Source organism: Carassius gibelio, chromosome A20 (genome assembly GCF_023724105.1).
Source record: "Carassius gibelio isolate Cgi1373 ecotype wild population from Czech Republic chromosome A20, carGib1.2-hapl.c, whole genome shotgun sequence".
NCBI classification, from domain to species: domain Eukaryota; kingdom Metazoa; phylum Chordata; class Actinopteri; order Cypriniformes; family Cyprinidae; genus Carassius; species Carassius gibelio.
In genome coordinates, this window is record NC_068390.1 from 26,788,769 (window position 1) to 26,799,329 (window position 10,561).

Consider the following 10,561-nt stretch of genomic DNA (forward strand, 5'->3'; position numbering starts at 1 on the left):
TAGGCCAGATGGCCAGTCCACCTGTGCAAGGATTGACATGCATTGAAGTAAAAATTCACAACGAAGAGTAAAAAATTATAATAATGTTTTTTCCCACTTATTGTACCTGAACAATTAGAGGTGACTTGCTTTGTCCCTCCCAACTTGCCAATTTACTCATATTTTCCTTTCTACTCATTTATATTTAGGTATATATGATGTTACCATTAAACATAGTGACTACGCTGAAAATTAAACCAAAAATTATCAATGAATATTTATGATTATTAATGAATCATTTATGAATTATTTAGATGCCATTAACTATCTATAATGGACAACATTTGTGTTTCTTATAAAACAGTGAGCAAACGAAGATTAGAATCTCAGATACACATGTAGCTTTCTTTTGGTTAGTGAGGTTCTTGACTTTTTTCAATTGGGGATGAATAAACTCTACAAGCCCAGAGGAGAATCAAAGTTAATCAATTAAGCTGAAAGGGGAGGAGCCACCTTAATTCAAAGCTCTACTAAATAGCAAAGCCAACGCTGATGTGCATTGGAGCATTGTGGCAAAGTTTGTTAGAATGGGTTTCTTGCAAGGTGTTTTAGTGTTGGTTGTGATTGTGGCTTTTGATCTGAAGAGTGCCTGGGGAAGTTTGAAACACCGTCAAAGTTCAAGCAGCATGAAGCCACAATCAGCTCCAGCTTCCAGAGGTCATGCTCTTTCTTCTCAAGGGTTCTTGAATCCTTTCCAAAAGGATTATCAGTTTCCGGTTCTTGACTCCAGAAGATTTGCGCAAGAGCCTCTTGGTCTTCAGGAGAAGCAGCTGATGCAGGGTCCAGTCAAGCCTTTGGACTGGAAGTTTCCAGTTGTCCCAGAAGTGCAACGTGAGTTGGCGGCGAACTTCCAGTTGAGGCAACCTATGATTCCCAGTAGTGTGGCTGTTCAATGCAGTGAGAACCGGGTTCATGTGGAGGTGAAGAAGGATATGTTCAGCAATGGTCAGCTGATCCAGCCAAGTGGTTTGTCTATGGGAGGCTGTCCTGTTGTTGGTGAGGACTCTGCCTCTGGGGTGCTCATCTTTGAATATGCACTGCAGGACTGCAATAGTGTGTTGATGGTAAGAACTGTAGTGTCTTACTGGATTAAATTATAAAAACGGGTTCCTCATTGATCTCAATCGTTACTCAAATGTTAAATGTCCGCAGAACCTTTTTTCAGTTTCTGAAATCTGATAACCAAAAGCTGCTCTGGGGAACTGAAAGTAGTTCTATGGCATGGCTACTAAAACTTTTTTTTAACCTTAAAGTGTAGTTGAACAGAACCCACTTGGTAACCGCTTCCATCTCTTACAGATGACCGAGGATGAGCTCGTCTACACCTATGCGGTTACCTACACTCCTGTGGCATTTGCTGGCACGCCGATTACCCGTACTGAGGGTGCAGTTGTTGGCGTTCAATGCCACTATCAAAGGCGAGTGACTGACTGGATGTGTCTAAGCAGTGTTTCTTGTGGTGTTGCAACTAGAAGCCGGCTTATTTGGTATCTCCTTGAAATGCAGGCTCCATAATGTGAGCAGTAATGCTCTGAGGCCAACTTGGGTTCCTTACGCTTCAACGGAGGTTGGCGAGGATGTCTTGGTGTTCTCCATGAGCCTCATGATTGGTTTGTGTGTTTCTTTTTAGATTTTCAGCTTTGTGAGTGAGGCTGTGCCTAAACCATTCTTTCCTCTTGCAGATGACTGGTCCTTTCAGAGGCCTTCAAATATATACTACTTGGGTGACACTATCAATATTGAGGCATCTGTGAAGGTGTACAACCATGTCCCACTGCGTGTGTTTGTGGACAGCTGTGTGGCCACCCAAGTACCTGATGTGACTTCTGTTCCGAGATATTCCTTCATTGAGAATCATGGGTAAAGTCCTGTCACTTCTCTAGAACTGATCAAGTTTCTTCAGTGTGCACTTGGTCCCTGAGAATTGAGTCGAGTGACCGTAGGTTTGGCTCCTCTTGGTAAGTGCTTTTTGGCATTGCTGAGAAGGCGTATGCAAAGGGTCCCTGGCCGTTCTACTTAATGTTGTAGTGTGGACCTGTACACAATGTAATGGCTAATGTTTCCCATAATCTTTTGTGCTCTGGCTAGGAATCGGTTCGCTCTATGAACCCTTACTACAGTATTCAAACCACAAACATGGTTGGTTTGGGGATCAAGTCTTAAATGCATGCAAAACTTGGCCGAATTCACCGCATGAAGACTGTGGCTGCCAGATAATTGTGGTATCTTTGGTCTCCAGTAAGGTTAAATTTTGTGGAGGATACTAGCTATGGTGACCGCCCAGTTAACAGTGAGTGCATGTAACTGTGACTGCAGTCTGTTAAAGACTGAATTGTGAGCAATTGTCCCAAAGCTTAAGTAGCCATATTGGGATGCAGCATGGCACTTGATGCATGAAGCTGGTGTTCTTGAGCTGCTTTTTACCCACTTTGTCCCTGAGAATTTTGGTACGGTCCGGTGACTCGATGCTATAGGTGCATTGAATTGTCCCCACTCTTTATCAGGTGCCTTGTGGATGCCAAGGCTACGGCTTCCAGCTCCCACTTCTTGCCTCGAACCCAGGAAGACAAGATCCGGTTCCAGCTGGAGGCTTTCATGTTCCAGGGAGGATCCAGTCCTTCTGTACGTACTATAATGACTGAAATTGGGGTTCCTCCCATCTGCTTTGGTTGTGAACCCTTACGATGCCCCTTGCAGATTTACATGACGTGTACTGTGAAGGCCACTCTTGCTTCTGCACCCAGTGACGCTCTCCACAAATCTTGTTCCTTTTCCAACGGGTATGTTCATGCTGCTTAAGAACAAGATGAAGCTGCCGTGTCTGACTTTTCTTGTTGCAGGTGGCTTGCTGCTGATGGGAACCACCAGGTTTGTGCTTGCTGTGACTCAACATGTGGTCCTGCTGGGGGAAGTGATGTTCCTATTTGGGGTAGGTAGCTGCTTTAAGATTACTTTTGACACTTCATGTGCTCTACTTAACTTGGGTATTTGCCTCTTCTAGGTGTTCAGTGGGAAGGCAAGGCCTCACTCGGTCCTGTAATGGTCCAAGGGCGACAGAAGACTTTAGCTGGACTTTAATAAATGGGAAAACCCTATTGCTGGCTTCCAATAAATGGGATAAACTTTATTGCTTCTGCTTTTCTTGTCTAGTTTAACCAGTTTTGATTTGTGCTGCAAGTGAGGGGAAATGGTCTACTGTTGCTCTTTCTAGAAGGAAGGGCTCATTTCTCAGGAGCGTTAACAGAACCTTTAAACAGACCTACTGTGAACCTGGTTTCAGTTTAATGCGTTAAGTGGTCTGTTGCCTATGGCACTCTAAATTCTTAATTTCCCATTATGCCTTGATGGTCCACAAATCAATCACTTGTTCAGAAATGGAACCCTTCACTCCCATTCTGACGGCACCCGTTTACTACAGGGCATCCATTGAGCAAGTGGTGCCATGCTGCTAAATTTGAAGAAACAAACTCTCACATCTTCAATCTGCGGGTGAGCAGTTTATCAGCGAACTTAAATTTGTAGTAATGATTGCTTAAACCACTACACTTCAAACAAAGGCTTTTTTTTTTCTTTTTTTTTGTAGGTCATTTACAATTTATTCAAGTATACAATTCTTGTGGAGCTGAACTTTCAGAGTCATATACAAAAAATCAAAGACAAAAGCAGTGCAATTGAAGTAAAATATTTACTCTTGTAAATTGCAATTTTTATAAGTTTAACCCAGCTGTGGCCTAATGTTTAGAGAGCCAGACTAGTTCCCAGAAGGTCGCCATTGAAGTCTTGGATGACAAATGCAGCTGTGCACATGTGTAATCTGACTCAAGTTAACTCATAACTTTGACTGTTTGCCCTTTTGAGCAATAATTGCTCTGCATGGATTCTGTATCTGACCACTAAAACTAAGGTTAATCTGTTCATTTATAAAAATGGGAGAAAATGTTTGGTGGTTGAAGTTATCGTGTCCCTCACTGGTTGCCATAGAAACATTGCAGATGAGACCGCACATGCATGCTAGCTGGATCGACCTAAAATATGCTTAACCCATTTTGAGCGTCATAGAAAACATTCATGTGACCGTTCACCTCAGATTATTTTGCTCATTTGAAATATATTAAATGAGTGTGTCAAGTCTGCAAGCATTATTGCCGTGCTTATCTTGCATTAGCTCGGAGTCTGCACACTCCGCTTCTAATGGCAGGAAGAGAGAGATCGCTTTTCTTTTTTTGGCTCACAAAAGACACAAGCAATGGCTGATCACGTCCAGGTGTTCTCCAAGTCAGATTATTCCGATTGCACAAGTATTACAATGTTAAACAGACCCGGGTCAACAGGTCTCTGGTGCACTGTGAAGACGTCTAGTGCAGAGCAATAACCCAATAAAGCATTACAATAATCTAACCTCATGGTCATTAACGCATTAACATTTCTGCGTTTGACACTGAGAGCATAGGTCGTAATTTAGATCTATTTTTGAGATGGAAAAATGCAGTTTTACAAATACTATAAACATGGCTTTCTAAGGAAAGACTGCTATCAAATAGCACACCTAAGTTCATAACTGATGACGACGAATTGACAGAGCAGCCATCAAGTCTTAGACAGCGTTCTAGGTTATTACATGTAGAGTTTTTAGGTCCTACAATATCCATTCCTTTAGTTTTTCAAATCAGTCCTGTATGTTTCGCCGGGCCACGAAGAAATATAGAGCCGAGTATCATCAGCATAACTGTAAAAGCTAACACCATGTGTCCTGATGGTATCTCCCAAGGGTGGCATGTGAAGAGTAATAGCCCTATTATTGCGATTTTTTTTAGCTAGATTTGAGTAGCGGGAGGGTTTTTGTTGTGAAAACCTGGCAACCCTGGTATGCTCTTTCATTTATTAGCTATTTTAAAAAAAGAAACAAGAACTGAAGACTTCCAATCTCTCGTTTTGTCACAGGATGACATGAAATCCTTCTAGATAAACTGAGCCTGTGATGGATCTGTCTTGAACTATACAAGACCACACAGAAAACAGCAGAAAACTGCAAGTCTGCGAGTCCTTGTCTTTGTCTGGCTCTGGCTGAAATCCACCAATCCATTCTGGAGGATTTTTCTTATAATGCTGTAACACTGAGAACACTACTCGAGGGACTGGACCTGGACTTCAGCGATAAGAGCCGTGGCGACTAACCCTAGCTTTATCAGGCCGACTGGATTACACAGGAGTTGAGGAAGATATCTAGTGGTATATAAATTTAGGGTTAAATCTGAGAAGTGGAAAACGACTCAAGACATGAAAAAAAGTAAAATTAGTTAAATATTGCACACCAGTTTATAAATTAATATAATGTGAAGTGGAGAGTATAATACTGCTCAGCAGCTCCCTCTAGTGGTAAACAAACAACGCAGGGGAAAAAAAACTTCACTTCTGATGTTTTTGACTCAGTTTAAATATGCTAGTCTAAAGTTGTGTTAAACCTGTCAGAAACATTGATTGATAGCTGTGGATGATTTATGGTCTTCTGTCGTGTCTCATTTGTGATTGGGTTACTGTCATGTTTCATTCATGACTTGGATTTAATGCAGAGGTTGGTTCATAATTTCAGGACACGTTTCAGTGTCAAAGCAAGTGTGTTTTGCAGTGGATTTCTGATGAGTGTAACATTAGGCTTAGTATTTCTTCTGCATTCATTTCAGTACTGTGACCTCAGAAATCCAAAACCTACCCAGACAGCATCCTGTTCCAAATGTTGTCAAAAATGTCTTCTTTCGGCTATAGCATTATATTTATCTTTCTTGGAGAGGACAATCCTGTAATGCATTGCCAGAAACTCATTTCAAGATAGCAGATAATAAATAAATAAAAAAAAAGATTATCGTGCTTAGTGTTTTTGTCTTGTTTTCCAGCACAAAACAACCAAACCTTCTTAAATCTAGATATATATTTACTTGAAAATAAAATTTACTATATTAAGTCTTGTTTTCTGTCTCCACTGACAGCTATTTTTTCTTGATTTAATTAAAAAAGCAAAGGCTAAAAATCTCATGTAATTTTGCTTTTCTAGTAAATATATCTTGATTTAAGAATATATATTTGTACTGGAGAAAAAGACAAAAAAAATTATAATTAATTAAAATTAATCATTTTAATCCATGCTTAAAGAAAAAATTGATAAATAGTTCAGTCTAAAAAGAAAAAGGCTATGGACTGCATGCTTTACTAAGTATTTTTGTGTTGGTCCCTATGTACGTGGAGTGATTTAAACAACTTAATTTGTAAAAATTACAGTATAAAAGCATCATAATTTAATATTTGACCTGATTAAAATCCCAATGTGAATCAGTGAAGAGAGAAGCATCAGATCTGTGACGTGAGGAGAACATATGCATGACTTCCTCTTCAACAAGCTCAAAACTTTTTAATAACAGGCTGCTATAGGGATGAACATTTGAAAACCAAGTGCTTTCACAAGGCGATATTCTCTTCATTCTCTGCTGGTAAATAATAGATTTATGCGGTGTAATCATTGCTTTTGTTGGATTTCTATTTCACAGTGAGATGTTTTTATGAGTGAAGTGTGTCTTGAAGTGACGAGAGGAGTTGCTTGAGCCTTTAAAGTGTGTGTGTGTGTGTCACAGTTTTTTTTTATTTTAACTAGTTTCAAAGCAATATTTCTCATTTTAATTTGATTGAATTAAAAAAACTAAAAGTAATATGATAATACATTTAATAAAACTATATTAATATTTAAAAAACTAATGACAGATTGCATAATAAAGGAAAATATAAAAATAAAAATTTATTATTTTTTAATTTATTAAAACTGTAATAGTATCTCAGTGAAACCAAAACAACACTCTATTATTGCATCAAAATATCAAGGCAAGAAAAATAGCAAAAGGTTCGTTTTGTTGTTGTTGTTTTTGCTAGAACAGTTTTTGGGGACACTGTAACCTATTATCAGGGTTATTAGTTAAAAAACCTTAACACTAAAATAAAATAAAAATGTTATTTGAAACAAAATAAATATTAACTGTATTTTTTTTCCCCTAAACACAATTAAATAGTTGTTAATGCAACATTTATCATTTTAACCGAAATAAAAATAAATAAGAATAAGAATAAAGAAAAAAAAAGAATAAAAACACATGGACATTTAAAGATATAGCTACTAAGAGTAACAAAAAAACATCTTCAACCAAAATCAAATTGAAATTAAAATTATGTGATTCCAATAATAATAATTGCATCATATAGGAGAAATTTCAAATCTTGAAAAATTGCATTATTATTATTATTATTATTATTATTATTTGTTATTATTATAATGAAACATTATTATTATTATTATTATTATCATTATTATTATTTGAACTTTTGACTTAACAAATGATTAAAATATGACCTTTTCTATATTATCTACATTACCTATTATCAGTAGGCTTATATTTTGTGTATTTTTGAATATTATAATCCACTTTTTCATTATTTCTGTGTTTGTGTATATGACTTTGGGAGACTTTCTGTTTGATGAACAGATCCAATGCTGCCATCTGCAGGCGGAGTGGAGCGTTGCGTCACCGCGCATCACCATGACAACACTCGAGAAGCCAATTGCATGCAATCAATGAGCCTGAGATCACAGTCCTATATATAGAATCAACTGCATTAGTCACAAAATATACACGTTTGTGATTTCACCTCGCCGCTCATGTTACATTGTTCAACTACACAGGCTCACTGACTTATCTTAAAATGTCAGTCAAATCTACAGAATTCATTACTGAAGCCTCTTTATGAACTAGCTCATGAAAATTGTTTTCATCCCTGATGTTTTCATTCTACTTTTAAATAAATGTAGAGAAAACAAGCATATATTTTTAGCTGATGAATGTGATATTGTTAAAGCCTTATTTGACATCAAATGTATTTTGGTTACACCCTTTTTTTCTTTTTTTGAGAAAGAATGTTATTTAAATATATTTGTATATATGTTAGGTACCAGTGCTTTAAGTGGGCCAGTAAGCACCAGTACTCAGTACCGCCACTTCCAAATATAGCTCTTGAGCGTACCACCACCTCTCCGTGTGCCCATACCAGTAGGTTCATTTGGACATCTGTTTTAATAGAGGTTTTAAATTTTTTGCCTTCACTGCCGCTTTTCAGAGCGACTTCACAATGCACGCTTCCTAATTCTTCCTAGTTCGGAGAATGGAGCGTGAATCATTTGAACCAGTTTGCGAGTTCGGAGCGGGATCGCGAATCATTTGAGTCAGTTCGGGAGTTCGGGGCAGCTTCACGGATCATTTGAATCAATTCGAGAGTTCGGAGCGGGTTCGCGAATCATTTAAGTCAGTTCGGGGGTTCGGAGCGGGTTCACGAATCATTGATTCAGTTTGGGGATCGCAAACCATTTGAATCAACTAGGGAGTTCGGAGCAGCTTCGCGGATCATTTGAATCAATTTGAGAGTTCGTAAAAGGGTTCGCGAATCATTTGAATCAGTTCGGGACAGTGGCTACACCTAAAAATAGATGCAAAATTATTTTTTATAGTCTCAATAAAAATGTTTACTAAACTTGGGCTATTGTTGTTTACTTAGAATATATCTATATATTTTTAAATCAATCCTTTCACCCGTAAATTACAAATATTTTAACTGACCCATTGTTTCCATGGCGACGCGTCATGATTGTCACGTGACACACCGCAGCCACTATCAGGTGTATCGGAATTCGTTTTATTTATTTTTTCATTTTTTATTAAAATATATACACAAACTTGCTTACCATGGCAACTATCTGATATTCCGATTCTTCGTTTAAAAACCTTTTTAAATTATCTTGATCTATAAGGAGATGAGCGCTGCAGTTTCCTGTCAGCTGGATTTAACGTAACTTGCAGCACTTGAATAATTTCCCGTTTCTCCAGAAGTACATGAAAGTAAGTGGCTGTTGAACTGGACGAAGAATAGAGTAAACTTTATTGTTCTGCTATGTGTATCTGATATATGAATAAAACTCGTCTGCAAATTACATTTGGTTGGATAGCTTCCATAGACATCAGTGTGTATTTTACAAACTACCAATGTATTGTTTTACTAGTGATTACTAGTGTATATATAAATGTATGAAACCTAAAATAAACATTATGTGGTTGAAAACACTGCATATTAATTGTGGTATATGACAAGTGCTGAGCGCGTCCGTCTCTGGCTCAGTGCCAGCCAACGCGTGAAAGCTGTTTGAATCTAGCATTCTGTGACGTCACTGAACATTCTAAATCATACTCTCAGTGGCACAGAAATAAGAATCCAATATATGGCGCAATAATGCTAAAAATGTTCAAATGTAATTTACATTTTAAATTATTTTTGTTAAAATATATCTGCTGATATTTGGACTGCCAACCAATCAGCAAACAGCAGCGGACTGTGACCCCAGCAGTCTATGATATAAACAGAGAATTTTTGATTGCACATTGCTAGCTAGCAATATGTCGCAGAGCTCCTTTCTTATTTTAATTTTTTTTTAGCAAAAAACCTTGGCTTGGTGGAGAGCCGGACACAAGGCCTTAACGTTACACCTGATGAGGATGTTTCTCCCTCCCCTGGCCCAACATCAACAGACAGTGTTGCAAGATTGGAAATGTCCAAGTATGGTACCAGAAGTACAAAATTATCATATTTGGAAGAAAATTATTACATTTAACAATTAACTACATTTTGACATGACCTGCAAATTACCACTAGGAGCAGGCTATGGTTGGACGGAAGCAGTGCGACAAAAATACTATCCCATAATTTTGCACAGTAATCTGACAATAAATGTGGCACACCCAGAGTCTCTTTACTGGCTACGCTACTGGTTCGGGAGTTCGTAGCGGGTTTGCGAGTCATTTGAGTCAGTTCGGGAGTTCAAAGGGGGTTCGCGAATCATTTGAGTCAGTTCGGGAGTTCAAAGCGGGTTCGCGAATCATTTGAGTCAGTTCGGGAGTTCAAAGCGGGTTCGCGAATCATTTGAGTCAGTTTGGGGATCGCGAATCATTTGAATCGGTTCGGGAGTTCGGAGTGGGATCGCGAATCATTTGAGTCAGTTCAGGAGTTCAAAGAGGGTTCGCGAATCATTTGAGTCAGTTTGGGGATCGCGAATTATTTTAATCAGTTCGGGAGTTCAGAGCGTGATTCATTTGATTCTGTTCAGAAGTTCGGAGCTGGTTCGCGAATCATTTGAGTAAGCTCTTTCTAAGGGTATTTTTTCAAAATCCTTTTGCACATTTTATTTATGTTCAGTAGCCTAGTTCTTTCTTCTAGCTCAAGCAAATCCACAAACTAATAAACGGATTTATTATTAAGGTTGCCTGTTGACTGCTGTATATAAAAGCCCTTTAATACAGTTGTTGTTACCTCAGGGGATGAGGGGAGTCATCAAAAAAAAAAAACGAATTTTTTTTTTTTTTTTTAGATATTATAGAGTACAGGCACCTCTTTTGGGCCACTTAAAGCACTGTTAGGTACTTTTTAGTTCTGTTTCATACAT

The 10,561-nt window shown here is 38.2% G+C and overlaps 1 protein-coding gene across 2 annotated transcripts; it reads left to right on the plus strand.

The window, feature by feature from the left end:
• The first annotated feature begins 524 nt into the window (after positions 1 to 524).
• LOC127938694 (zona pellucida sperm-binding protein 3-like) lies at positions 525 to 3,166 on the plus strand. Of its 2 annotated transcripts, XM_052535503.1 has the most exons (8): positions 525 to 1,103; positions 1,339 to 1,457; positions 1,546 to 1,649; positions 1,722 to 1,899; positions 2,544 to 2,661; positions 2,737 to 2,819; positions 2,880 to 2,968; positions 3,041 to 3,166. In XM_052535503.1, exons 1-8 carry the CDS (start codon positions 567 to 569, stop codon positions 3,115 to 3,117), a joined length of 1,305 nt encoding a protein of 434 aa, XP_052391463.1. In that variant the 5' UTR covers positions 525 to 566; the 3' UTR covers positions 3,118 to 3,166. The 2 variants fall into 2 exon arrangements, with proteins under 2 accessions (XP_052391463.1, XP_052391462.1); XM_052535502.1 differs by having other exon boundaries at positions 2,544 to 2,819.
• Positions 3,167 to 10,561: the final 7,395 nt, after the last annotated feature.

Excerpts from the sequence above, each read along its gene's own strand:
- LOC127938694 (XM_052535502.1), top strand. The coding sequence starts at position 567 with ATGGGTTTCTTGCAAGGTGTTTTAGTGTTGGTTGTGATTGTGGCTTTT. Across the intron at positions 1,458-1,545 it reads GTTCAATGCCACTATCAAAG|GCTCCATAATGTGAGCAGTA; the intron begins GCGAGTGACTGA and ends CTTGAAATGCAG. Across the intron at positions 1,650-1,721 it reads CTCCATGAGCCTCATGATTG|ATGACTGGTCCTTTCAGAGG; the intron begins GTTTGTGTGTTT and ends TTCCTCTTGCAG.